The sequence below is a fragment of the Colletotrichum orchidophilum genome (genome assembly GCF_001831195.1).
Source record: "Colletotrichum orchidophilum strain IMI 309357 chromosome Unknown Scaffold_81.1, whole genome shotgun sequence".
In the NCBI taxonomy this organism is placed as follows: domain Eukaryota; kingdom Fungi; phylum Ascomycota; class Sordariomycetes; order Glomerellales; family Glomerellaceae; genus Colletotrichum; species Colletotrichum orchidophilum.
This window is the reverse complement of record NW_019173037.1, coordinates 189,205-217,011: the sequence shown is the minus strand read 5'-3', so window position 1 is coordinate 217,011 and position 27,807 is coordinate 189,205. Positions and strand designations below refer to the sequence as shown.

Below are 27,807 nucleotides of genomic sequence, written 5' to 3'. Positions count from 1 at the left end.
GGAGGCAAAAGCATCCGAAAAAAACATACAACACCAGGGATTCGCTGGTCGTCACCGACCCAACTACTAATCCGGCACTCACTGGCTTATCTATGGGAGAGCGGACGGGATCCCGAGTTCTCCAGTGGTTGTGGTCGTATGTGGTATTTGTGCCTAGTTTGGTTGCTCAAGTAGTGTTGTAGACTCAGGCCTTTGGGGTGGCAATCGAAGCTCAGCCAATGGAAACCGTGCACGAATAGTCTTTAGAAAAGCCAATTGACGATTAGCATTGGCCCTACCGTGGGGTGTCAGAAGCTTCAGGTCAGATTGACTATTAGCCCAGGATCAGCGCTGCAGCCACGGTGCACACAAACCATAGATAGGTGCCCTCTACTGTGGTTGCAGGCTAAAGTAAAACCTTGCTAAGTATCTACGAGGCGCAACGAGGGTGCTCTAACTATAGATTACCTTATCTAAGCAGCGATACTTCGAACTTTGACGCTTGAGCTGAGCTATGCGTGTTGTAGTATTTCACGACCAGTGGATCACCGCCCGCAAATACATGGCCATGGATAGAACTTACCCATTATACCACAGTTAGATAGTCCATTATCGTGAGCAAGGTTTATTCAATTTTACAAGTTAAGATTGAAAAATCGAGCTGGGCGCTGTTATATAGATTGCGGCGTTGGATTGTAATAACTACGGGGGAAAAGCGTGATTCTCCATGGGGTGGGGTGGTGGCGGAGCACCGGCGATACCTAGCCATGTTTTTGGGTAAATTGGACATCCACATCCGATATGGTGTAGTGGCCAACATGATGCCCTCTCATCTCTGTGAGAGGTTAGGCATAGCCCCGAGTTCGATTCTCGGTTTCGGAAACTTTTGCTTTTGCCTCAGTTGTTAATATATGATTCAGCCTTGATTTGATGTCTCTTATCATTTGAGCGAGTGAGAGCAGAAATGCATTGCCTCCTGCGATTTCTTTTGCGTGTTTATTAGACCGGGTTGTGTTTACGACGGATCAACCGACCGACCGCACTCACATCAACCACATAATGAACGGATGTTTCTGAGCAATGGAAGAATGCAGTGGATGCTTCTTTCGAATGATAAAGACTAAATAAACCATTTGTCTGGGATTCAGTCATATTGCCTAGTCATGTCGGCTGCTTTCTGATGAAGTCAGTTAATGTCGACGTGGAGGCCCTTTGAACACATACGACGGCCTGCATACGTGTGTAACGTGTGTAACGTGTGGCTGGTCAAGTCAACATTATGACTCCTGATGCTCGGGTGGACATTCGACTGGGCAGACAGACAGATGGACGAAAATCTCACAACGCTGTTGCACCCCCGCTTCCTCTCCCCCTCCTCCTCTCTCATCTTTACCAGCCATGAAGATACTCCCAGTTGCTGCCTATCCCCATACCTAAGCAGCCTCACGCGGAACTAAGCTCACATCACATACCGATAGACCCAGATTCAAAACCGCAACATCTCAAAGGACACCAAGGACACACACACACACACATACCTGTCTGAATGAATAGTATTGATTTCCGCTCAACTACCGATCCAAAGGAACCCCTCCGACTCACACCTAGCGACAATGTTCAAGCCGAACCTCTTCTCCCGAAAAAGTCCGATATGTCTGAATCCAGGCAAACCATACACGCCATGGATTGTCTTAAATCGTCGTCATCATCCCACAAGCGCGCCAACGAAGCAACAGTCTCAAAGGAAAATATAACATCATATCGGCTTCACGTATCGTAACAGACAGACAGGGACTCAAAGCTCCACCGCGAGCGCCAGACCCGACATGAGGCAATAGCCAGAAAGACATGATTCGCTCACACTCACAATCACACCAACAGTCACACCGCACAAACACACGAGAAGGGGTAAAAAAAAAATTGACTATGTGCAATAAAAACTGAACATTACCAATTCAAAGAGTTATGGTAGAAAGGGGGGGGTTTTGGGGTTTGTTATTGGTTCCAAACGTCAAGTGTAGCCCAAAAACCTTGAGCGGGATGACTCGGGGGGGCCCCAATAGGTATGGAAACAGCTTTCGCTCCAACATGAAAAGGGGTGTTTGGTTGTCGCCCATTCAACAACAGGACCAACCAAGATAAACAAAAACGCCACACCTTCGTTTCGTTTCCCTTTTCCCTTATTCATATCAGTGTCATGGGGGGTGGGTGGGACGAATAAACAAAAGCCCTGTTGTCCGTACCATGGAAATACCAAAGCAAAAAAGCCCGGAAAACAGGACCCCGTAGACGCCAGTTCGTTACGTCAATGCTGCTCTTCTTCTTCTTCTTCTTCATCATCTTCTGTTCTCGTCCTTCCTCCTATGACAGTTGCTGTCTCTCTCTCTGCACCCGATACTTCAATGCTTTATTCCGTTCATCGTTTGGTTTCGTTCGTTTCGTAGGTAGTTAAAAATTAAGGAAAAGAAATCCGGTCAGTGTGGTAACCGAGCGATCAAAAGGAGGCCGTTCTCATCAAGACGACTGGGCTTTCTAGTCCCCGCGTCCGCGGTAGTTGCCCATCTTTTCGATCGAGCTCATGATACCGCTCCGGGGTCCGAACTCGCTCATCGGTCTTGGTCTCGGCAGGCCCTTGGTAGCCGGACCGGCGCTGCCGTTACGTTCGTGGAGGGACCCGCGAGCGGCGATGGATCCGGGCGCCTTAAGGCCCGAGCTGCGGCCGATGCTGCTGCGGAAGTTGTTCTCCGTGTGGCTTCTAACCGGAGGACCGGGTGTCCGCGAGGCAACGGGCGTCGGAGCCGGCTTAGGCGCCGGGGTTGGCGGGGGGGCGGCGTTCTGGATCGCCATCATCTCCTCGGCGAGCTGGACCAGCTCGCCCTTCTCGACGCGCTCCTGGGCCAGGAGGTCGCGGAGCTCCGAGTTGTCCCTCTTGACCGACATGACGACGGCTTCGAGCCTGTGGACGTCGGCACTGAGCTCCTTGATGTGAGCTGAGTCGCGGACGGCCCGGGCCTTGAACTCCTCCTCGGCGGCGACCTGGGCGGGATCGACACGGGTGATGGTGTTGTCGCGGCGAATCTTATCGTTCTCGTCGGTGAGCTCCTCGATCCTAACCTCCAGCTCGCGCACCTTCTTCTCCCAGCGGGTCTCGTAGCTCTTCTTGAGCGCCGCAACCTTGGTCTCGTGCTTCCCCTTGTAGAGAGCGTGCAGCTCGCGGGCCACGCGCTCCACTGCAATCTCAACCTCTTTTGAGGTCGCCGCTGCACCGCCCCTGGGCGAGGAGGGCTTATCGTCAGTGGACTTGCCGGCGCGGAAACTAGCCAGCTTACTCTCGGCCTCCTGCGCCATAGTCTCGGCGGCCTCGCGTCGTCCCTCACTCTCTGCAAGCTTGGATTCGAGCTCCTCACGCTCCTGCTGTGTGTGGACAATCTCCTCCTTTACGCTGCGCAGGACCTTTTCCATTTCGCGACTGCTCTTCTCCCACATCTCCTTCTCCTCGGCGACCTGCTCTCGCATCGTCCGCTCTTCACGGGCCTGCTCCAAGCTCTCGCCGACCCGTTTTTCCGCATCGCCAACAGCCGTCTTCAGAGAGGTCACCTCGGCCTCCTTGCCAAGCAGCGAGGCCTTGAGGCTGCTAATTTCGGATAGAAAATTCGACTTGAGGCTTTCAAGTTCTCTAGGCGTAATGGTCGGGATGCTGCGGGGAGTGGGCAGGGCCGGAATGTCAAAGTCGAGCAGGTTCGACATTTGGCGGGCCGGAGTGGCATTAGGGTTTGCTCGGGAAGGTGAAGTGTTGCCCCGCCTGGAGGGCGATTTGTGCGGGAACCGCTGGCTGGCCGTAAAATCCAATAGGTTGGTGGTGTTCCCGTCAGAGTCTTGTCCCGAATGCCGCCTCGGAGTCTCCTGCTGCTCGTGCACGGTCTCTGGCCTCCCTCGCGGGGTCATGCCGCCAATGCTCGCGTATTTTGTCGGAGACTGGCCAAGTTTCGCGAACATGGTCAAGTTCGGAACGGCGGAGAAGGTGCTGAAAGCGCTCATCATTGACTCGTCTGGATTGGCGAGACTGCTCTGGTCCTCGTAGCCCGCTTGGCCCAGGTCGGGCTGCTCCCCCTCGCCCTCGCCCGCGCTCATTGTGGTCGTGTCGCCGCCAATGGTCTCGTCATTCTCAAGCTCAGTATCGTCGTCCTCGAAGATCTGGATGGCGTGCTTCAAGCCCTCGTTGTCGCGCATGGCGTCCTCGAGACTGATGGTGCGTTCGCGCGCCGGAGGAGAGACGGTCGGAGGAGAAATGGAACGTGACGACTCGACAGACGGGTTGCTGACTCTAATGGGAAACCGTTTGACTGCGTCGGGCGAGATTACTGTCTTGCGAAGCGGGCTCCGCGCTTGCTTTTCCGATGTCTCGGAGCCGGCGAGTAGCTTGAGCGGTGAGGGTGCGGTGCCAGACATAACGCGTGAGTGGCGCTGCGGCTTGATTGCCGTCGCAGGCGCAGAGGGCGGCGGCGACGGCGAGGAATCCGAGGGAGAAGGTGGCATGTTCTCCTGGTCTCGGGTGTTGTCGTCTATAGAGTGCGAAGAGGTACTTGTGGTGTTGATGGTGGCTGTGGTGGTGGAGGAGCTGTCGCTGCTGCTCTCATTACCGCCGCTCGTGGTTGTCTCGGTACGGGAGTGGACCACCTCGCAGTGCTCAAAGAATCCGCGGGTCGTTGTGTCTTCAGTTAGGGTCGTTGCAATGTTCAGTCTTGATTCGTTTGTCGGTGACAACGGCGTCATTGTGCGCGAACTCCAAAAAGCTAGAGAGATTCGGTTGTTTGCAAGCGTTGGAAGCGCGGAGACTAAGGTGAGATAAGTCGTCAATTGATTGATATTTCGATAGGATGTCTAACGGACCCCATTTTGGGCTCGCTTGTGAGATGAAGGGGGTGGGAAGCGGCTCAGGCTTGTTTGCTGTTGACAGAGCAACGACTACCGAGAGGATGCACAGACAAAGGGGGTTGGTGGGGCTCAGGGTCGCTACAGCAAAATCACACACCGACAGCCTTCACCGAGTTCACCGAATGGCTCAAGGTGAGACTGGCCTTCTATTCTCAAGTCGTTTTTTCTTCAACACAAGTCCATGTAGGTGATGCCTTACTCAACGGTATATGATCTGATAACATTCAAATACAATTCACTTATGGCCTTCTCTAGCTAGACTTAGCAGGTTGCAGCGACCTAGCTCCGACATTTCACGTTCGGCTTTCAGGGTTTCCGAAGGGCATTGACTGTGCGCTACAGGAAACTGGTAAAAGAGAGCGCATGTGAAAGTGCAGCAGCAAATTCAGGAACGAAATGGAATTAACGAACTCAACAAGGTAGACGACAGTATTTATACGTGTAAATCAATTACTTGAATGCCTTAGCAAGGGTAGTGCTCGTCTCGCATAGTTGTACGCGCCGTTGGGTGAAAGACAGTGACCAAATCATTTCCCACCGCGAAATAGGAAAGGGCAAATTGACATCTTCCGTCCGGCGAACTGCCGGTCACGCCTAGTTGAGACGCTTTTACCTGTACGGTCCGTACGAAGCTATTTCTCGAACCTAAGCGAGCACCGGAGGCCGAAATCCTGACCTGGACTGATAATGGCCTTAAACGCGCATGCAACACCACACCGCCGCTGCATTGTCAGCAAATGTCCCAAAGTTTAAAAAAGAAAAAAAAAAAACTGCCGCTGGCGTGGGGGTGCCAATTTGCTTCGGGTGCAGCAGTAGCTAGCGCAATCTGTGAAAAGTATCGACGGCTTGATGAGTCAGTCTTGGGTCCTTGCTTAACCCGATATCCCCGGGACAGGCACAGACATTGCACAATCACATAGGTAGACGATTGACGAAAGACGAGATCATTGAAGCAAGATGTTCATGGACAGCAAAAGAAATGGTATTGAATGATCCCAAAAGTCAAGATGCAAACTTTTGAACCAGTGCCCAGATCCCCTAGAATCCGGTCGTATAAAGTACAAAAGTCCCCCGTCCCCGGCACAGTGGTTAGAATATGGCCATTCGGGGTAAATTTTTTATCTCCTCCCAAAGCAAAAAAACGCCGAACCGCTTACTTCTGGTTCTCGGGACGCAGAGACCTGTGGGAAAGAGAAATGTTAGCCAGGTGTTCATCATAGTTGAGTGAGGTGAAGTATTGTAAACGTACCGAACGGCTCTGCCGGCTCTCCAGATCTCAAGGTTGCGGATCTCCTCCATCTCAGCCTCGAACTTCTGGCGGTAGTCCTTCTGGGAGTTGTACTCGAGAGAGCGCTTGGTCTCGGATCCATCCTTGACGGCGTCGTACAGGCTGTTGAAGACGGGCTTGAGGGCGTCCTTGAACTTGGGGGACCAGTCGATGGCACCGCGGCGGGCGGTGGTGGAGCAGGCCTCGTACATCCAGTCCATGCCGTTGGCACCGATCAGGGGGTACAGGGACTGGGTAGCCTCCTCAACGGTCTCGTTGAAGGCCTCGCTGGGGGAGTGGCCGCGCTCGCGGAGGACCTCGTACTGGGCGAGGAACATGCCGTGGATACCGCCCATGAGGCAGCCACGCTCGCCGTACAGGTCGGAGTAGACCTCCTTCTCGAAGGTAGTCTCGTAGAGGTAGCCGGAGCCGATGGCGACACCGAGAGCCTGGGCCTTCTCCTTGGCCTTGCCAGTGACGTCCTGGAAGACGGCGAAGGAGGAGTTGATGCCGCGGCCCTCGCGGAAGAGGGAGCGGACGGTGCGGCCAGAGCCCTTGGGGGCGACGAGGATGACGTCAATGTCCTTGGGGACGTCGACGTGGGTGACGTCCTTGAAGACGGGGGAGAAGCCGTGGGAGAAGTAAAGGGTCTGTCTCAAAAGTCAGCTTTGAAGCCTCTCAAGTAACCTGTTCAATTGCGCGAGGAATGACGCACCTTGCCCTTGACGAGCTGGGGCTTGATGGCGGGCCAGGTCTCGGACTGAGCGGCGTCGGAGAGAAGGTTCATGACGATGGTACCGCGGGAGATGGCCTCGTCGACATCGAAAAGGTTCTTGCCGGGAACCCAGCCGTCTTGCTGGGCGTCCTTCCAGGACTGGCCGTTCTTGCGGACACCAATGATGACGTTGAGGCCGTTGTCACGAAGGTTAAGACCCTGGCCGTGACCCTGGGAGCCGTAGCCGATGAGGGCGAGGGTGTCGTCCTTGAAGTACTCCTACGAACGAATGTCAGTTCCAATTGACTCCTTCCCAAGGCTATCTGGGTGATTGTGACTCACCAAAAGCTTCTCCTGAGGCCAGTCGGCACGCTCTATGGCATCCACGTCAGCAAGTCTGTCCCTCTGTCTCTCTGGCGAGTCATTCGAAAGGCGTGAAGGACTCGTCAGCTCTTCGTTTTCCCTTACCGTAGACGTCCTCCTTGTGGCCGGCGAAGTCAATGGTCTTGACACCGCGAGCCTGCTGCTGGGCAGGAGCGACGAAGGCCTTGTTGACCTGAGCAGAGGCGCGGACGAGCTGGCGGGCAGCAACGAAGGTGCGCTGCTGGGTGGCAGGCTTGGCCGCCAATTGGCGGGCCATTGGCGAACGAAGCGCCTTGGAGAAGCTGCGGGAGGCCATTCTGACTGTGTGTTGGGGGGAGGAGGGAGTGGAGAGGGTATCCGTACAAGTTAATTGTAAGGAAGAAGGAGGAAGAGATGGATGAAGAAAACAGAGTTTCACTGATGGGAAATAGGCGTTTGGAATTGGGAAATTTTTTACTGGCGTAGAGACGGGCAAGCTGACCCCCGACTTCGGCCCAGCTTGTTCGTTGGTGGGTTAGCCTGCTGCGTCGTCCGGCCTGCTGGCCTGTGCCCATGGTGGGGAAGGTGTCTTGAAGCGTCCGGGGTTCGGTAGGGGGCACTTGAAGTGGGAGAGCGGGTACTGGGGACTTTGGAGGAGGCAGGGACTTTGCTGGGCCAAGCGGGTAACCTCTACTTGATCTGGTTCCTATTTGACAGCGGCCTTACCTAAGAACCTCGGGGAGCGCTCAACGTTATTGCCGGCGAGGCGGGTGCTGTGGAGCAGGGGAGAGCCCACCACACCGACATCGTACATCTGTGGCCAGACAGGAGTCATACCAGATAGGCCGCAGACGGAATCCCACCGACTGCTGGGCGCCGGCTACGGCCGCTGACCTCTCTTTACAGCTGACCGGTCACCGGCCCCGAGCTGCTGTGACTCTTCTCTTGAGCTCGAGGAGCTCTGACTCTTTTTCCTGACCTCCATGCCCTTATGGGGGAGTCAATCGGCCCGTTGATTGGCGCCCATTCTCCATGTTTGCTTCTTCTGTTGTAACACGGCAACGCTGTTTGCATTCCAGCTATCCTTCTACAATCTCTCACCAGTACTTCCACCGCTCACTAAACCCTGTCCTGCTCCTTGACTTCCGCTCTACAGAGTGCATCATGAATCCCTCCCGTGCTGCGCTCTCGCGACTGCTCTCTCTAAACTGGGCTCGATGTCTTACCCGATCCTTGACCTCTTGTAATTCGTAATCTTGTCTCCCTAAACGCCGGACGATGATGCTTGTTTTTGATGCCCACCGACCTTTCAGATGCGCATTCCGCCCTTCTACCGACCAACAGCCCGTCCGTGCGTCTCTGGTATCAAATCTGGGTTGGCCTCTTGTCTCGTCAAAGGGTTGTGTCGTGAGGGGAGTGTCCAACAGGAAAAAGGACGCAATCCCTCCACTACTGTTGACTTTATTTCAACACACGGTCGTAGCTCTGCCCCTTGACAGAGCCACCGCCCATCGCGGTACGGACGTTGCGCTTGAATCCTTCACGATTGAGCCTAAGATCTTCGGCAGCCTCCTTGTTCAGAGGATCAGAGGCGTTCGGCTCGAGGAACAGAAACTGCGAAAGATTTCAGTTAGTCGGCGCCCACTTACAGCTGTGCTCAACATTCTCAAACATACCTGGAGTCCGACGATGACCGCGTTCAAGTTGAGGACGGGCTTCCAGTCTTCGCGCAGAATGTTCAAGCACACCTTGCCCTCCAGATCGATATTAGGATGGTAGATCTTCTCCTTGCATCGAACCTTCGGCGGCTCGTGGGGGAAGTTTTGATTAATGTCGAATGTAAAAGTGAATCGTCCGGTCCGGTACATGCCCTCATCGGGCTCGATCGTAAGCGTGAAGTGGAGAATATCGTCGGCATCAGGGAAGTCGGTTTTCATCGTTGACCCTAGAGAAAGTTCCGAGAGATCTACAAGTGAATGTCAGCAGCAAGGTCGGGGTTTTCTTGGCTGATTGAGGGGTTCAGACCTTTCTGCACACGAAGTTGCGCGGCAGTCACCTTCTTCTTCTTGCCACCAGCAGCGTCGGCATTTTCAGCCTTCTGCTGCTCCTTCTTCTGTAAGGGGTGTTAGTAGCACCCTTTACCGAGAGGTTCCGGCAGTCACGTACCATAGACCAAATCTTCAGCATCTTGTTGGATCTTTGGCGGGGGGTATGTTGGGAGGGGTTCCTTGGTGGGGCGCCCAGTGTGAGGGACGAGGTGTAGAAGGAAGAAACACACACAACCTGGGGAGAGGGTGTAGATTCCTGAAGAGATGGTGTTTGCGCGGAGGCCAAACAGTCAACCAACAGTATGGTGAAATAGTCTCCGTCCGGAGTCTTGCGATCTTGCGGCGGAAAGGTGCCTGGAGGAGCGGACCAACTGAGGTGGGCACCAGTCAATGCGGTCACTTTCTGGATGCGATAAGATAAGGTCGGGTTACTATTTCCCCGGGGATCTACCGAACCACTCAACCAAGGTCTCGGTTGTCGAAGATCAACAGTCTGAACAGGCGAAGATTTAAAAGGACGAAAACGTACTTCAAGGTACAGAGGTAGGTAGGCACGGTAGGGACCTCCGGTAGTCTTTGAGACGGGTGGTCGTTCAGAAATTTGAACGTCCAAGTATCATGATCGGCGAGCACCCGCGCGCTTACCTGCAGCCACCAAGTTGGGCGGAAGCTTCGTCTTCTTTTGCCGCATACATGCTCGCCTGCAACTGCAAAAGATCTGGTAAATACACCTTCTGCCTAAATTGTCGTGAATCTCATATCAGGTTAGCACGTCTCTGGCAAGTCATCCGTATAAATTGAAAAGTTCATGTTTAAAATCATTGTCATTGTCTGATACCAAGCGTAAGGTATTGTATCCATGTAAAACGCCATGAATGCTGCTTAATCAAAACTACTTTTGCTGAGCTTCGGCCCACTTCATCAAGAATCTGTCGAGTTCCATGTCCTTTATTACTAAACACATACCATGAATGTAAAACACCGGCGTAGTAATGAGCCAAAGCTGGCAAGAGTACAGTCTGCCCTCTGGTACACATCCAAATAGCATCGAGAAATTCGTCGCTGCGTTGGATGATCTCCCCTTTTTGTCTGCTTACCGTCTGGCAAAGCAGCACATGATACCGGTCCTGCCCAGGAACCACAGGAATCCGAAGAAGCGGACAAGTGATAGGACAGCAGTAGAGTACAGCAGGAAGCTGAAATAAGAAGCAGTGCGTGCTGATGAAGTTTTCTAAAAAAATGAGACTTAGTATGGCAATTGAATCATGTTTCGGGATATTGGAACTTACGCCAATGCCGAACGAGTCGAAGTTATCACTCGTAATGACAATGATAAGGAAGGTGTTGGAGAAGAGCCAAGACACGACCAGACCGGTACGGAAAGACTTGTACGAGTCTTCAATGTCTGGCTTCTCGTTCTCTGGGGCTTCCTTGAAAGGCTCCAGTGCACGCTTGACCGTCGATTCGAATTGACTGTCGATATCCTCTTGCGGCTTGTCAATTTCTTCGACCACAGCCTCGTCCTTCTCGCCCTTGCTGACGTGTGCTGAAGGCAGAGCCTCGGTACTGTCTGAGCCCTTTGTACCCCAGGACACATCGTGCCAGTTGTTGAAGGCATAGACCATTAGAATGTTAATGTAGGTCGACATGAGCACCAGGTAGTGAGGGAACGAGGTGAACATGTGCCAGGGGTCGAGGTACATGAAGGAAGCGATAAAATTAAGACCGTAGATGGTAACCAAGGCGACGAGAATGACACCGGCGGCGTTCGTACCTCCGAAGAAACTGGCGACAAAGTCCTCGCCAGAATCAAGGCTGATTTGCTGGCCGATGGGTTTCTGGAAAGCCTGGACGACCAAGTACATCGACAGGACGAGAATGTAGGTTTGGATGAGACCGAAGACGATGAAAGAGGCAATGTAGGTATACTTGGAACCCTTGGGTCTGTTACCCAGCGCCAAGATGAACTGCAGAATAACGAAGGCCAGATAGAGGTATTTGAGAAGGGCGTTGACGATAGGAGTGGCGGTGTCTCCAAAGGGCCATCCGCTGCGGGCCACTTCGGGGTCATCGGAAGTGACTGCGGTACCGACAAGATCCATGATTACCGTTGTAGTCAGGTAGTAAGAACCTAAACTGAACCATGTGAACATAACCTGGAGGATGTTGTAGATGAGCTGAACGTGGAAGAAGAACATGCGGATGATGTTGTGGCCGGACTTGTACATGCGACCAAAGTGCATGAGAGAGTATAGAGAGGCAGCGAAGGAACCGTTGAGCCAACGACGACGTTGAGAAATGAACTCAGCAGCACCCTCCGGAACATCGGTCTCACCCTTGGCGGCCTTGATGTACGACAAGTGCCACTTCTGACCGGCCTTGGCAACCAGCTCGAAGCAAAGAATACGATCCTCGGCCAAGAACATGTTCTTCTTGAAAATGTTCATTCCGTCGATACCCTTCTTACCAAGGATCTTGGAGAGAGTGTGGTCACCGTGGAAGTACTGCTCAAGCGGGCGACCCATAATCGCACGGAAGCGGTAGGCGGAGAACGCACCGGGCAACACAGAGACGTATCCGAAAGAACTCTCAAGAGGCTTGTCCAAAATATTGGAGATCTTGTACTCGAAGTTCTGGACGGCAACCAAGGGGTTAAGCAGCTTCTTGCCGCCCTTGCCCAGCATGGCGTGAATCTCACCGCAAGCACCACCGAGATCCTTGTCGTTGTAGAAGCCCTCCCAAAGCGCGAGCAATGAGCGGGGGCTGGGCTTGGTACCGGCATCGATGAGAATGCAGACCTCGGGGTTCAAGATGCGACCAAAGGCGTTGAAAAGCCATCTGTGAGAGTTGATCTTCTTGCTGTTCTTCTGCTTCAGGCAGAAAATGAACTGCACAGGGGGAAGGGTGGAAGGGCCGTCGTCGACGGGGCGAATAAGCTGCTGGTTGGGTGTGACGGACAGCTGGGAGGTGTACTCGAAAATGTGAGCGACAGTCTCCTTTCCGTCGACATCCTTCTTCACCACACCATCCTGGTAAATACCGACAGTTGCGAGAACGTCCAACACGGCCTTGTCGGTCTTTTCGATACCGTCGAAAACCAGACATACGACAATCTTTTGCCAAGCTGGGCCGCCCTTGTTCCAAAAAGTGGACTTCTTCAGGTTGACGATATCCCGAATGTTCTGCATGACACCGTGGAGAGTTCTGGAGAGGAGCACCTTGTCCTCATTGTAGTAGGTGATTGCGATGAGAAGCTCGGTGTGTCGGTTATACATTCTCGGGCGCAAATCGTAACCGTTCTTGAGGGTGAAGTCATTGGGGTCGCAAGTGGCGGCGGTGTAGCGCATCTTCATGAACTCTTCGCTACCGCCCTCGACATCGCGGTACTTGGGCTGGACAGCGTTCTTGATGGCACTGGGAACTGGGTAGTCGATGCTCAGGACGGAACCCTGAGTAAGCTTGATCTTACGGGTCGCGTAACGCTTCAGACCGCCACCTTGGTTGCCAGGCTGCTGTCTGCGGGTCCAGCTCTCGTCGGCATCCACGGTGGAGGCGGGTCTGCCGTAGCCAAAACCACCAGCATCCGAGTCGAGCTCATTGCTGTACCCAGACGCGAAGGCCGTCTCGCCAGGAACTGGTGTCCGAGCACCGGCACCAGGAGCGTATGATTCTGTGAGGCTGTATGCGGAGACTGGGCGGCCAGGGGACTCGCCAGTTCCCAGGTGGCTCTCGTAAGGAGCAGGTGCGTGAGGGTCTCTCAGAAGGGACTGGCCGGCTTCGTCGACTCCCTCATCTTGAGGAGGCAAGTGGTACTAGGGGAAATATCCAGGTCAGCAATTGAGCCACTTTGCGCGGTGAGCGAAGGGGGAAGGTGAAGCTTACTCCTCTGCCAGATCCAGGCGGAAGGTCCTGCATATTATGGCCGCCATCGTAGTCGTTGTCATGCCCCCCGCGGTAAGCCATGATTGCTAGAGGCGAGATCAGGAGTAGCTGATGCTGGTAGGGATGTGATGAGTGATGAGAAACGTTTTTTCCTGCTTCGTTGCGAGTGGGATTAGGTAGGGTTGATTATATCATAAGCCAAGGGACTCGGGTAGAGGCCTAGGTCAGGTTGGCTGTGTCACGCGTTGAGCGCGAACAAAGGCTTTGTAGGTAAGAGAGATGTGCGGCCGAGAAAGCCACAACCCCAGTGACGATTGGTGAAGCGAAGGAGGGAAAAAAAGAAGAAAGATGTGAAGATGGATGGAGGGTTGGGGGGCGAGAGGAGCAGAAGGGGAGAGGATGGTGATGCAGGACGGGGCAGTAACTGGTTAAAAAAGGGTCCTGACGGGCTGGCGGCTTGCTTGGCGGGAACCAGAAACTTGCAGCTGGGTAAGAGTGAGCGTGGAAGCGCCAGGTGGATAGGATGGCCGAGGGTAGTGAGGATGGATTAGAATAGCTCTAGGATTGGCCCAACTGGGCTGAGGTGGGCAAAGATGAGGATGGGACTCGGTAGCTACCTCACAGTTGCGTTGCTGCAGAGAGAGGGAGAGGGAGACCAAATTCAAGGACGAAAGGTACATAGAGATGGTGCGGCATGGGAATAGGAGAAGTCACTTGTGCATCCCTCCCCAGCCTGTTTCCTTGGGATGAGGTACAAACAAGGAGATGAGACTCGCCGCTACTTTTCTCCTACCTAGGTAACTACGAATGTTCGTACCTACCGACCTTGGCTACGTATGCTGTGCTGTGCTGCCGTTCGATGTTTCTGCTTTCTGCACCTCGATCCAATGTAGGTAGACACAAAAAACCAGAGGTACCCGGCCCCATACTCTGCAGCAATGCGAAGAAAAGGTACCTCCCGTCTTTTTTTTCTGGTCCCTTTTCATTAGCTTGCTCCATATTCTCACCTCACGTCAACAGACTGGGGAAGCTGTGGCTTAGCGCTGCCTAGCCCAGGAATCGCGTTGCTGCACGATGAACAACACAACATAACCCGAGCAAAAGCACCAGCACCATCATTACTATCATTCCCGTCTCCCTGAGTCGGTATACCCATGTACATTGAGGGGTCATTGACACAAACACGACCTCTCCTTGATACGGATCAAGGGACACTGTCTACGCAGTCAATCCATCACTTAACCTCAGCTCACCTTTCGGAAACCTCGAAGTCAGTGCGCTACTGCGCAAGTGACAGACAACGAATGGACTGGCTGGGAAGGGCTGGCATCAGTCTCGTCCCCAGGCCAGCAAGTGGTCCTGGTCCCGGTCGTGTGCCAGCCAGGAAAGCCATTGCCGTGGCCCGTCGCTACCCCTGTCACTCCGTTTTTTTTTTTCCTTCCCTCCTTCAGGTTCTTTCATGATGGATCCTAGCAACCTGGTCGGGTGGTCGCGGTTGCTGTCGCTAACCGTTGCTAACCAACCAGCAGCAGTGCAGCAAAGCAAGACAACAACCGCGCCGATGCTCATCACGAGCTGGCCGGCAACCAGTCGAATCGCACTTCCACCATGGACGTTTCTGAAGGTTGCACTCTTGGGGAAAATAAAAACCGGGCCCGCGTCGAACTACGTCACGTCTCCCCCAAGTCGAAACCCCCGGCCGCTACTCCCTTGGCCCTTGCATTTCGTATACCCCTTGGCCTTGCGCCTTCAATCGGTCCATTTGGGGTTAGGATCAGCTCCAGAAACACCTCGTAATTAACGCCCATCTGCTGTTAACAATTGCTCTTCAGGAGAAGGAGGGGCATGCAACAGCGAGCAGAGCCGGCCAAGCACACCTGTCGCTGGCTCAATGATGGGCTGTCTTTAGGGGAATGTTGCGGTGATGGATGGATGCACTGGCAAGGAAAAGGCGAAGGCGAAGGCGAAAGCTAAAAGAAACGCCGTCCCCTTACCGGCATCTGTCGTGCCACCACCAACAATTCAGCCATCATCCTTGGTTTCAATTGGGAAGAGGAACGAGCAGTGCAGCGGCAAGGAACAGCCACCAACAGTGGCGCATGTTCGGCAGACTTTTCATTCCGTTGTCGTTCCTCGACCCCCCCTTCCATCTCATCATTGCTGTCAGACTCAAGCTTAGGTTCTGCAGAGCAGAGAGAGGGTCAAGACACGCTAGAGAGTACAGCACACGATACCCATCTACTGCAGCTACCTAGTCAGCAACTAACAGAGGAGGAAGAAAGCTGACGGGAGACAGAACGCAGCAAGCTGACAAGCATTCCCAAGGGTGTTCCAAGCCAGGGGTCTGTCAGGGCATGACAGAAGAAAGACATGAAATTGAAAGGCCCAGAAGCAGAGAGCCACAGCCGCCTATCACTTCTCCCGTCAGACTCCAGAGTGCAAAGGTAGAGCCCGGCGAAAGAACCCGGATGAAGCAACGAGCATTTAAAGAAACGACATTGGCTTGTTAGTGGCGCCGCTTGTTTGACCCTCCACATCTATGTGAGACGCATGTACCTCTTAACGGCCCACTTGTCGCCCGGGATCCTGCGGCTTCCACGAACATTCTGAAACGTGCCCCCTCGCCTTACCCAGCGCCTAGGCTTTTCCCAGCTGACCAGCTCCCAGCTGACCAGCTCCCAGCTGACCAGCTCCCAGCCAAATCCCCTCTCACCAATCCCCATGGACAGGCACCACCGCCAGTCGACACCATGAACAACTATGACAAGCCTATGCTTGCTCGTGCTTCCCAGGCCTGCAAATTTCACTCGTCAACGACATGGAACCTGCTGTAATTTTCTCCTCTGTGTTGTTTCCCTCACACGGCCCAAATACCACATTAGATCAGTCCGATGTCTCGAGCTTGTCAGTCATTATGCCCTCCTGGTCCTCTTCTCTTTTTCTGCCACGCCTGATCCTTGTCATTCGCCGCACTGACTGTCGCAGTAGCGACCAAACACGACGAAATTCCATCCGAGATTTGCGTCGAGGGCATACACCCCCCTCCCCCCACCAGACTGGAGATTCAAGATTTCGACCTTCTGTCTTCCACCTGCAACTTGTTTGTTGTTCCCTCTGCCCAGTTCGGATACGTTGATCCGTCAGGAGAAGACCCAAAAATAGTAAGATTGGGCTGGGGCTGATCGAATGGGGCTGAGGCGGTGCACCCACCATGCCTCGCATCGCTGCACAGCGATGGATGCACTTTTCCACCCTTCTGGACGCTAGCATGCCTTCACCACTTCTGACACAAAGGGATTTGCCCCGGTCCAGCGAGCGGCTGCCTACGCCTTCCTCACTCCGAGTCGCAAACTGCTGTACTGCTCAACACGCTTGCGGCCAGTTCCGAGCCTCAGCCATCATCAGCCCTAGTGGCTACACTACCACATCTGCAAGCTGTACGGAATACTCCTCGATTTACAGATGGAGGGATCCAATAATGTTGGCGACCCTCTGCCCTACGCGGCCATCAGTCGGCTCAACGCTCGTTCAATAGCACCTGCTCGGAGGGGCGGCAACCGGGCCCTCTCCACATGGGTTTTTGAAAATTGTGACTTGGACAGCGAGCCAACATCCTCGACCCGGATCCAGTTCGGCCACTCCCAGCTGCGGACATGAGACGAAGATTTCCAGCCTCAGGAACCGTGGCGAAAGAAGTCGCAATCGTTTTCGCCTCTGACTGCTTTCGTGACGCGCGAAATATGTTCGGACGAGCAGACTTTGGCATCGGCTCATTTGGTCACGGCGAAGGCCCTCGCATACTTCAATGCCGCGACTCCGTTTCTCGGCTCCGTCCATAGCCCTCTCCGGCGCGCCTACGCATCCTTCCAGCACGGGTGCCCCGACAAAAGTGTCGGCGAGGCCGTCGCTGCGGTGTGGCTGGAGCAGCCACGGCTGCGGCGCTGGTTGGTGGAAGGATACCGTTCCCCCGCCGGCTTATGCAACGACTGGCTATCAGCGTCCTCACACCGTCTTTCCCTGTCCCCTGAAACCTCCACTACAACGGACTTTTGTGCTACAGAGGGGATATTGTTCGTGGGCGTGATCGACGGCCTGGGGTAAAGGGGCCTCCCGCAACTCAATGCTATGACCGCTAGGGCGAGAAGTTTGCCGATGTCATGGAAGTCATCCCAGCAAAGCCGCAGGCGGCAGGCCTCAGAAGCTTGTTTTCGCTCAGCGCGCGATCAGGGCACTACCTTGCCCGGCATGTGGAAGGCTCGCCGTGACTAAACTATAAAAAGCACGAGTGAAGGCGCTGCGCGTTGGCTTGGGGCGAAGTCGAACCCCAAGTGACGTGTTTTGGCAGGCAGAAGGGGATCATGCACCAGACCTTGAAGGATTCTTGGGCCCAATATCAGACGGAGGCCCTTCATGAGGATTTTTTGATTGTGAGGCACGGCGTGCGATCCGTTCAGCTCGACAACATCAACCGAAGCAGGTATCCCAGCTTCCTGACTCGCATTTGCTCTGCCTCGGAATTACAAGTACGCCAGGCTGCCCGTGCGGTTGATAGAACCCCTTCTCCGTATATGATGACACCGTATCAGTTTTCGGCCAATGCCCTTTGTTTGGGCCAATTTTCAGGACAGGCAGGTATTTTCAGTCAAGTGCGAGAAATGGCGACAGAGTTTCGAAAGCCATCGTGGAAGAAGTACACAATGCAAAGTCCGATGCGGAGATTCCTTGGGGTCAGGGTGGGAAACGTTTATCCAGCGACTGCAGCTTCGCTTCGCATGACAAAGCCGTCGCCCTCCACCAAAGCTGGCTATTAACATTTGGATCCGAGTCAGGAAAAGACCAGGCGATAGTGTTCTTGTTTTTTTTTTTTGAATCCACATCTTCGGCGTTGACAAGTAAGGCCAACTCATCTAGGGTGTGAATGAAGTGGTATTGGCAACAAACGAGCTACTTACTGACATCATGGGGCTCGTGCCGGGAGCTGCTTGCTTGTGACGTCTCGCTAGTCAGAGCATCGGACCGCAATAATGTCGGAGCCTCGGAAAGTATGAAGTCAAAAAAAATTTAAGTGGTTCGTCCGGTTTGGCAAACCAATGTCTTTTAACTTTGAATTTGCTTTCCTGGTTCAGCAAGTGGCCCCCATGTTTCTAACGCAAATCAGCCGCCAAAAAAACTCACTCATATTCTTAAATTCTTAATGTTACTTCTCCTTGTCGTTCACTCTAAACTTTGAACATGGCTGTGGTGGGGGTTGCATAAAAGGATGTATATGGCCAAGACTTTGGAAATGACTCGATTATCGCCAGAAAACCCTCGTGTCATAATTGACCTGAGTTATCACAGATTTGTGCGGGGACAAGATCGGATCGGATCCCCCGGTTTACCTAGGTGAGATCTGACACGTTCTTTGGGATCGGCCGGGGCCTTCATAGCTGCCGGGGAACAAGACACGTCCAGCCCTTAGTACAATCTTCTGTTCGTGGAATAGATTCCCTTCTTTCATAGACATCGACGTGGAGGAGAGGGGCAGGGTCTGAACCGGTCTTGCGTTTGGGCTATGTTCAAGCGAGGAGAGCCATGGGCCGCTGGCGGGTCCGCTGGTTGTGATGTGAGGCTCTCAGCCATCCTTGAACAATATTTGAGGCTTCAGATTTCGGACACGTCGAACTTGGGACAATGAAGGTTAGGCTTGATATATGTATGACTTTGGGGTTTTCCTGCAATGTGGTTGGTTGCCTATCCTGGGCCTTTCACGGTGATTCTTTAGAGCAGTATGATGTCGGCAAGAAAAGAGACCTCGAATGTGCTCAAGGATGTTACACCTTCGCCATGCCCTTGAAACAACTTGTATGGTGGATGGTCATAGTCGAGATGTGAGACGAGATGACTGCTTTTATGGCGAAGGTGGACGACATTGATGTGATTGGGATGAGCAATGAGACATGCGTAACTCAGGAAGGCGACTTTTGGGGGAAGCGAGCAAGGTAGAGAGAGGTGATCGGTGCTTCTGATGCCCTTTTTGAATTGCTCCCAAGTTTCACAATCATGGGGAGCGAGGTTTGATGCCCGTCATGTCTGTCTCCTTGGCAGCTTGGTATGTCCCCGCGAGGCCAAGGGATCACGAGATGTCCCAATGAAATACCTTTGTCAAATCTTCTTCCGGGGAGTGGTAAGAGCCTTGACAGGACGGGATGCTCGTGTTGGTGGTGGCGGCTGTCCGTGCCATGCCCTGATTCCACTCCATGTACCTATTTTCTGGTGAAACTGCACTGTTAAAGCATTTCCAGGACAACTTTCCCTCGGCTCGTCAAGTATATGATGACTCGTAGTATCTCCTCCTACTCTGAGTGGGATAACGCGAACTGTGCTGCCTGCTCGTGGATCTTGTCATACATCCAAGTTATGTTGGATTTGAGAGATTTTGCGCATTCTTCAGTCAACCTGTCCAGAGACGACTGGCGCGCAAGTCTGGCAGACTACAGATGTATATGTATGCCCATCCTCACCACATGACATGGGACGCCTCTCCGCCACTGTTGTTATTGCCTTCGATTTCCTCATGGTGTGTCTCTGCATCCCGATCATCTTCCCAAACTTGTAAGAGGCTGCGAATGTAATATCACGATATTTTCGGTCACGGGTCACTGATCCGGGCCGAGTCCGTTTCAGAGTGAAGCTCGGAAAGGCACGTGGCGGATGTTCACAAGATACTTTGAACGTTATTTACTGTGTCGCAGCTCTGTCTTTCAATTGTACGTCACACTCTCATCTCCGATCAAGGACAATAGGGGGCGGAATCGACAGTAATGTAGCACCCTGTTCGGTTCGTCGACCGTGGTGTAAAGGACACATTCATCACGGTTGATTCACAACATAATTGCGAACAGTTCCGGGGTTGGGTCTCATTCCATCTCTCCATCTCTCCATCTCTCTCTCTCCGTCTTTTTATTATTCTTTCCATAAGACCGGTGCGATAGATCCTAAGGCAGTTAAACAAATGACTGCCATACACACCTTTTCGGAATACCTTCAGTGAAGCGAAAATAGCGGTTTCTCAACCTCGAAGACTACGGTAATATTCGCCAGGGGTATAGAAAGGGCCAGATATCTTCATGAGGCTCTGATATCTTGTCAGATATTCCGAAGACTATACGTCTTGCATGGCTTCCATTTCACTAATCAAGTCTGCCGGCATGTAGTCCCCGGTCATCCGGCGTTGGGGTCTAGCGAAGAGCGTTAAGGTAAATGCGTGCTCTGTGCGGGCTTGGAGTAGACCGATGACACACGAAACAGACACGAGCTCACGAGACTCTCCGTCTAGTAGTTTTCATGGGAACTCAGTGGGATCTAGATGTGTACACCTAAACATCATCCAGGTACTCGTAGCCATGTGATTAGGATGACTCCGTGGTTCTCAGTCCGCAAACAAAAGCCGAGTCTCTACAGAGGCCAAGGCTTCAATTCAAATCTTCCCATCTAGTGTGGCCATGTCGTTGCTTCGATCAGGCATACCCTCGTCAACCGACCACACTCGTCTCGAAAATCCTCCAGCGTACTCCATCCATACATGTAGCTAGGTAACGCCGAATTCACCGTCCACGCATGTTTCTACATTCCTATCGGCGGTTTGGGAAGCGCAGTATCATAACACACTCCTCAGATATCTCAGCAAGTTAGTCATCTTCTCGGTTTCACAGCCCGACGTCTATCCAGGAAATCACAAGGTACACTGGAGGGTTGATCTCAGCTACCCCATACAGCCCATGGCAAAGCAGACGTTCGCTCAAAGGAGTGTATTGCAGGGAAACAACTCTGAGAAGCAGGCAGTTCTCCCAACGTTCTGCAAAGCGGCGGCGCCCTCGACAAGGCACCATGATAATCTCATACACCCAGTTCCTATGAGAAACCCGTAGCCAAGCTGCCACGTCGTGACATAGCCTCCACCAGCGGACGCCAAATCATTGTAACAAATCACAAACATCAGACTTCTGACGCAAGAGATGCCACCAGCCAAGACGCAAAATTCTTACCAAGGCCGGATCCCAACGATATCGACACACTCAACGAACTCACACACATCCAAACAAGCTGAAATCGCATGCTTCTGTTCCCTCCCCGTCTCTCTCTGGAAACCCACAATCCTCCAAGACCGCCGGAAAAGGACGTAGACTGTAGCGGTACCCGTCTCGGTACTTACCATCACGTCTCAAACGATGACGTTCAGCCCTTTCTCTTTTCTAGACCTTCTAGAAAGGTGCTCTTGGCAGATGGCTTCTTCGAATGTTGAACGCCGGATGAGGCATCGTCACAACACAAGGACCCCTTCTCACCGCGCGCTCATCGAAGAAGAGAAATTCTACCCGCTCTTCTAGCCTTCAAATGTCTTCTAGTCCGAGGGAAAGAGAACGAAAAAAAGCCTCACATTCGGCCCTTACAACACCCGATAGATCTCCACAACGCCGGAACAGGCAACGTGACATCGATATCGCTCACCGCGTGTTCAACGGACACGATGTCTCATTCATCTTCTAGAAAAGAAAAACACTGCCACCTGGACTCGACATTGTTCTCCTCCCGTCCGAATCCGGAACCGGAAGTCTCACCCGTGCCGGAAGAGGCATCGCGGGGGAAACCACCAACGACGACAACGGGACTCGAACCTCACGTGTCCAACGGAGGGAGACTGTTCTACCAATGTTGAGGAAGAGGTGATTTGCCTCCAGCGGCTAACAAGGCTTGCCAAGGTTTTCTTTGTGCTTGCTGCACCTCCCAGGAATCTGCAGACGAGACTAATTTATGCAGCTCATCAAAATCATAAAGGAAGAAAAATGGCGCGAAGAGGCAGTAGCTTCCTCCAGAGCGGGTGCCCGCGTCATTACTAGTTGTGTTAAAAAAAAGAAAAAGCAAAAGACAAAGAAACGAGTCTATTTTATCTTGGCTTGGAGTCCGGATCTGGAGTATTCCAGAAACTTAGCTTCGAGCGGCCAACATACGCGGGCGGGAACTTGCAGAGCCGGTTTGTGAGCTTGCGATTGGTCCATTAGGCAGACCTGGGACATAGTAAATACCATGGGCTGGACTCAGAAAGTGGAGAGTGGAAAAGATTGGGGTGGGAAGGAAAAGTCGTTCGGGTCGGGTCTGGGAGGTAATTAATTGGGTGTCACGGGTGCTTAATCAAGACGGCAATGCAGAGTTTGTGAATAAAATTCAAAGGTTACGAAAAAAGAGCTCTGACAGGGAAGGGGAGGGTAAATAGAGATTAGATTTTGCTTCTTCCCGGTGCAAGGTAGCTCGTGATTGGTTCAGACACCTGATCTCGGGAGAGGAAAAGGCTTGGACGAAGGTCTCGCAGGTTTCGTAGGTTTGCTTCTTTGGCAGCGGTGCCCTTGGCGAACCAACATCTCCTTCTGCCGTCCATCGAATCTCTTCTCTCTGCAGGCCGCTCTTGGTTCATCTCCTTGCCTGCCTCAATTGGCAGCGACTGCAGCCGAGTAACAAAATAATATCAAATGAGTTGGCAAAGTCGGAGCAAATTGGCTTGCTCAGTCTATGATTGACCGGAGCTAAGGATAAGATATCTTGGCAAACAAGGGGAAAATGACTTAGAAAAATACCAAGACCGAGTAGGGCAGGATACACAGTCAGCAGGCGAAAGTCCGGAGCCGCTTATGCCGTACTAGCAGTACGCACGGAATGCCGTCCTGCGGCCTGACGGAGGCATGTGCAATGCAGTATTAGCGCTCGGTACGTATGGGACCTGGAATGTCGACGTCTGCCATCTTCACCACGCGGTGTGGCGGTTGGTCCGCCGGACACTAATGTGCCCTGCATTACCCAGAGGTCGAGGGAGCGTGCGTGCGGTGCGATGCGGTGTTGCCCGGTGCATCTTTTCTCAAAGCTTGAGCACTTTCGGCGGGAGGGCGGCCGGTGGATGTGATCGCCCCAAGCCCCCGGTTCCACAAACATCTCTCTCGAGCAGCAGCGCTCCTTGCTGTCGGATGAGAAGGGTGAACTCTACCGTTGTCCCTCCATTCACAGAAGGCCAAGAAGAAAACCCCTAGAGTGGTGAGCGCAGATCTCGTGGTCTAGAGCTCCCATGGCCTCCCAGGGCCCCGCGAGCGCACGTTCTCGTTGTCTGTTTCGAAGTTTCGGACCCAATGCCTCAGAATACGGGATTTCGAGCTAGGCAAGAGCCCTCCTCTGCGACAGCCCTTGAACATGTCACAGCGCCCTGACAACTTGGCTTCCGCTTGACTGAACAGGCAGGGGCAGCGGGGTCGATGTTGGAAACACGACGCGCCAGTTAGGCAAGCAGCATACTCAAGACTCGATACTCGACAATGGTGCGAACTTCGTGGTGAACAAGTGTGGGGGTTTCTTTGCAACTCATAATTGGCAAGAACACATGGATGCCTGACACGCAACGGCGTTTTGTGAGAACATCGTCGGCCCAGTTTGTCAACCCTCAGTCCCTCACGGTCCTCGTTGACGGCCTTGTGGCGCGATTAGCTCGCCGGTGATGATGCCGTCCCGCTGTCGCTGTCACTGAACCCCATTCGTTTCAGTTGAGTTCGTATCTTGAGATCTTCTGAGTCGAAACGGGGGGGCTGAGTCGGCAATCGTGATGTTTCTGGCGTGGTGTACTGCTGCATGGGCCGACTGAGCTTCGCTGCAGGACCATACTTGTAAGGGATCAGGATGCCAGGCGTCCCTGAGGTGGGACGGTGCGACGTCGACGGCGCGAAAGAACGGTCGACTGTACGGATACCAGGAGAATTGAAGCTTAACAGGAGTTTTGTAAGAGGGCCGGGTTTCTTGTGAGATTCGGAAACAGTTAATTGTGGGAAACTGTGGAATCGGGTCCCTTTTTGTTCCCTTTTTGAGAAGAGCTCAAACCTATCGTGAATCGGGTTATCCTGTTTGGGACGAATTATTCTGTGCCAGAGCTTGTGTTTGCCGATTAGGAGAGAAAGGCCGTGTCATGTCTCGCTCGCTCGTATCGGACGACGGGCGGGTTGTCAGGTTGGGACGCACGAACTCTATTGTATTGACGAACAACATTAATGCTCCATGGACGATGGACTGCCACTGCCGAGCTGCGTAGCAACCGCGTAGCTCGCTTGTTTGACGAAGCATTCTGCAAAGGCAGTGAGCATGGGTTCCCTACCAATAGCCAACCCGTTACCCGCGAAGAGGGAGCCTGGAGGCAATACACGGTAGATTGCACTGTGCACTTGCAGCCATCAGGATCATCAGGATGCGAGCCTCTCCCAATATCGCCCAATTGAGAGCATGGAAGTGATATTCCGCCGAAGGTGTTGTCGACTCGTGGAGAGTGCGTATGACGGTGGAGATGGCTCAATTCTGGCTCTGGCGTGGTCTGATTGGCAGAGGCGAGGTGAGAAATTGCTGGAAAATGGCGCGCCAATGTCCACAAACAGCGTGCACCACACTGAATAAGGTAGTACAGCTCGAGGTACTTCAAGAGTTGACGGTGCCGACGGCGCAGAGGTCTGGCTCGGGGTTTCTGGGCACTTTACTGCCTTTGGTCGAGGTCACTGTTGGCACTTTGCAGTATGCAGCGAGGAGGAGATGATGGATGGATTTGTGGATGGGATGGGCTTGCTGCACAGTCCAGACCTTGGACCCTCGCCCGGCTCCAAGGTACCTTAGCCAGGGGTGTCGGGGGAATCAAGGGATCCACAACCGAGCAGTGCCCCCCTTTTGCTCTTGCCATCTGGGGATGGTCACCAATCAGAGGGGGTTTCCGCCCCGGTCCTCACGTTTCGCCAACAGTATTACCCCTACGCTCTCAATCTCGTGCCTGTGTCCCGCAGATTCGCTGCCCCCTCCTCCTCCCCTCTCTCTCCTCCCCCCCTTGCGCCTTCACCAACCCAAGTCGTGCCAGTCACCCAGTCCACTAACTCCACTCTCCATCACTTGGACGTGGAAGCAAGGCACGCACCGACCTACTCGCCTAAGGTAAGAGGTACCTGGGTACCTTACCTCATCGACCCGGCTCTCTCCACTGTTGGTGTTCGTCCTTGGTTCCCCGTCCCCTTTCAGCTGGCGCTCCGCCTGCTGCCGCCGAACGCCCGTGTAGAACCAGCACCAAACCCAGACTGGACGCAGCCCATCTCGCTCTCCTTCTCGCTGCTCCTCCATGCCATCCATCCTTCCAACCCATCCCATTCACCCCCTCCCGGCGTCCCGTTCGTTCCCTTCACTTCAAACCCCCCAGTCGATCCAGTCAGCGCGAGCCAAGCCGAGCCAAGCCAAGACCAGCCCAGCGCCGGTGTCTTGCCTGCCTTTCTCTACTCACTTTTCGTTTCCTTCGTAGCAGCCCTTTCCCACGTTCGCCTTCCTCCACCCTACATCTCCAGGTTCCCCGTCGCCGCCCAGCCAGAGAAGATCCCGTCGACGACAAAAGACATTCAAGCCCCGTCAATCTGTCGACGTCGACTTGCGGCCGACAAGCGACAACCGCCGTTGATGTCTTTCACTTCAATCGCCTAAACGCCTCTTTTCACCACCTCAAATGCCGAGCTAGTCTCTTCGTCCACTCGTTATCCCGACTACTTTTTACTCTCACTCTATCCGCTCCGAATTCCCTCGCACATCGCCCCGTCCATTCCAGTCCAGCCCACGCCGACACGCCAGCCTCGCCTCGCCACGAATCCATTCCTCGACGTGTAACCCCTAGCAGACTGCGACTTGTCTCATCGACCCGACGTTTACTTTCTCTCCATTCGCTATATCTACTGCCGTTTCCCCTACACGCACGACACGGTTTCCCTGGTACCGACCAACGGTCCACTCGATTCGACCGTCTGATTACCCCCTCCGATTCGATCGACATTTCTACGCCCGACAGCCTCGCTTCGTCGATCGGCATCGCTCAATCAGCGTCGCTGGCTTATTTTTTTTTTTTTTTTTTTGCCAATTCATCCCAAAAGCCAGATTGCCATTCATCATGGCTCATTTTGATCCTAACCTTCACCTCCGGTCACTCGAGGAGCTCGAAGCTGGTACGTTGCCAAACATCACCGTCGCCTCTCATCTATCCCTCATTTGCTGACATGTCCCCCATAGTCATCCAGCCCAGACAGAACGGCTGCCTCAAGTGTGAGGACAAGGCGCCGACATGCCCAAGCAACTGCAAGTCCAACGAATTCTGCTCCTTCACTATCCCAACGTGTAATACCTGTGCCCAGGCCTTCTGCGCCAAGGACGACAACCAATCTTCCTCTTCGTCAAGCAACGAGCCTAATACGGGCGCCATCGTTGGTGGTGTCATTGGTGGTCTGGCTGTCATCGCAATCGCCACATACCTTGTCTGGAGGTTCTTCATCAAGACGAAGAGACAGTCCATTATCCAGGAGTCCTACGCTGAGACAACCCACGAAAAGACGATCAACGAGAAGAGCACTGGCGAGCCACGACAAACGAACCGCGATTCAACTCACACAGTTCACTCGATAGCATCGACAGTACTCACCCGCGCTTCCAACATAATCCAGATCGCCTACATTCCCGGCGTCACGAACCGGGCCACTCCTACGTCACCAACTCTGCTCGTCCCCCCGGTCCCCCCCATCCCGATGCACGCCTCCAACTCCGCCGCCAGCAGCCCGTCACCATACGAGGAGCAGCACTTCTTCGTCCCTGGCGAATTGCGTGATTCCACCTATTCTGGCATCTCGGGCTACTCTGACCGCACGTCCGTCGCGAGAACCTCGTACGCTCCCCGATCTAGCATCGCTCCCAGCATCGCTTCCACCATCTACGGCAAGAATGCCGTTGTTGTAGCACCAGCTCAGACCGGCATGCGCGCCAAGGCCGCTGTAGTCAGTGTCAAGTCCATGGGTGTCGGCACCAATGGCAGCAGCACCCCTCCCGTCCCCAGCGTCGACTATGCAAAGTACGCTCCTAGCCGTCCCAAGAGTCGTGATAGCACATTCAGCGTCGGATCTACCTTCCTGAACAACGCCAACACCGCCACCGCCGCCCCTGTCCAGAGAGTGCAGGTTGTCCGCGTAGGCAACGGCAATGGACCCAAGCAAGTCAGTGTGGGATCCAAGGCATCATCAACATCAGAAGAAGTTTCTGCACCAGGCACACCTCCGCCACCTAGCAGATCTGCGGTGGCCCGCGAACCTGCTGCCGAAAGCCTGGCAGTTGACCAAGGTCCCTTCTCCGACCCTCCTGAGCCCTCTCCCGCAGCCGTTCGCAGCAACCACAGTTTGAGTGCGGTGATTGAAGAGGCAACAAGGCGAGCCGCTGCCGGACCCGACAGGCGGTCTCAAAGGACAAGTTCTTACGAGAGGGGACGTAGTCCTTTCGGCGATGAACACGCGACGAAGGATTAAGAAAAGAGAAAACCCAATGAAAGAAAATGAGAAAAAAAAAACCATACGATGGGCGTCGGCCCTGATCACGATTTACTTATAACTATTTACTTGCCTATATATCAGGGACGCCTTCCCATGCTTCTTTCTCGTATCTACCTTTTGTTAGACGACCCGGTCGGAATAGGCCTACGGGACCAGACCGAGGGACGACTTTGGATGGGCAGGATTCTTATGTACAGGCACTGGCGTCATGGATATTTACCTTTTACTTATGGAAGGGTTATGGAATGA

The 27,807-nt window shown here is 53.6% G+C and overlaps 8 protein-coding genes across 8 annotated transcripts; 2 read left to right on the top strand and 6 right to left on the bottom strand.

Annotated features, from left to right (window-relative positions):
• Nucleotides 1-2,511: 2,511 nt before the first annotated feature.
• CORC01_09181 (uncharacterized protein) lies at nt 2,512-4,752 on the bottom strand (the record flags this gene model as incomplete). The annotated part of the gene is made up of 1 exon (XM_022620810.1): nt 2,512-4,752. One exon carries the CDS (start codon nt 4,750-4,752, stop codon nt 2,512-2,514), a length of 2,241 nt encoding a protein of 746 aa, XP_022472752.1.
• A 1,315-nt stretch (nt 4,753-6,067) lies between these two features.
• On the bottom strand, nt 6,068-7,575 carry CORC01_09180 (ketol-acid reductoisomerase; the record flags this gene model as incomplete). Its single annotated transcript, XM_022620809.1, has 5 exons — nt 6,068-6,095; nt 6,164-6,831; nt 6,897-7,175; nt 7,239-7,270; nt 7,365-7,575. 5 exons carry the CDS (start codon nt 7,573-7,575, stop codon nt 6,068-6,070), a joined length of 1,218 nt encoding a protein of 405 aa, XP_022472751.1.
• A 1,124-nt stretch (nt 7,576-8,699) lies between these two features.
• CORC01_09179 (ubiquitin-conjugating enzyme) lies at nt 8,700-9,779 on the bottom strand (the record flags this gene model as incomplete). The annotated part of the gene is made up of 4 exons (XM_022620808.1): nt 8,700-8,852; nt 8,915-9,204; nt 9,264-9,351; nt 9,405-9,779. Coding segments are annotated over 4 exons (906 nt in total), but the record flags the coding sequence as incomplete, so codon positions are not given.
• Nucleotides 9,780-10,379: 600 nt separating this feature from the next.
• CORC01_09178 (chitin synthase) lies at nt 10,380-13,249 on the bottom strand (the record flags this gene model as incomplete). The annotated part of the gene is made up of 3 exons (XM_022620807.1): nt 10,380-10,517; nt 10,576-13,098; nt 13,169-13,249. The coding sequence occupies 3 exons, from the start codon at nt 13,247-13,249 to the stop codon at nt 10,380-10,382; spliced, it is 2,742 nt and encodes a 913-aa protein (XP_022472749.1).
• Nucleotides 13,250-14,447: 1,198 nt separating this feature from the next.
• CORC01_09177 (uncharacterized protein) lies at nt 14,448-14,561 on the bottom strand (the record flags this gene model as incomplete). The annotated part of the gene is made up of 1 exon (XM_022620806.1): nt 14,448-14,561. The coding sequence occupies one exon, from the start codon at nt 14,559-14,561 to the stop codon at nt 14,448-14,450; it is 114 nt and encodes a 37-aa protein (XP_022472748.1).
• A 2,069-nt stretch (nt 14,562-16,630) lies between these two features.
• On the top strand, nt 16,631-17,269 carry CORC01_09176 (uncharacterized protein; the record flags this gene model as incomplete). Its single annotated transcript, XM_022620805.1, has 2 exons — nt 16,631-16,757; nt 16,833-17,269. The coding sequence occupies 2 exons, from the start codon at nt 16,631-16,633 to the stop codon at nt 17,267-17,269; spliced, it is 564 nt and encodes a 187-aa protein (XP_022472747.1).
• A 6,856-nt stretch (nt 17,270-24,125) lies between these two features.
• On the bottom strand, nt 24,126-24,611 carry CORC01_09175 (uncharacterized protein; the record flags this gene model as incomplete). The annotated part of the gene is made up of 1 exon (XM_022620804.1): nt 24,126-24,611. A coding segment is annotated over one exon (486 nt), but the record flags the coding sequence as incomplete, so codon positions are not given.
• Nucleotides 24,612-26,138: 1,527 nt separating this feature from the next.
• Nucleotides 26,139-27,534, top strand: CORC01_09174 (Opy2 protein; the record flags this gene model as incomplete). The annotated part of the gene is made up of 2 exons (XM_022620803.1): nt 26,139-26,193; nt 26,258-27,534. The coding sequence occupies 2 exons, from the start codon at nt 26,139-26,141 to the stop codon at nt 27,532-27,534; spliced, it is 1,332 nt and encodes a 443-aa protein (XP_022472745.1).
• Nucleotides 27,535-27,807: the final 273 nt, after the last annotated feature.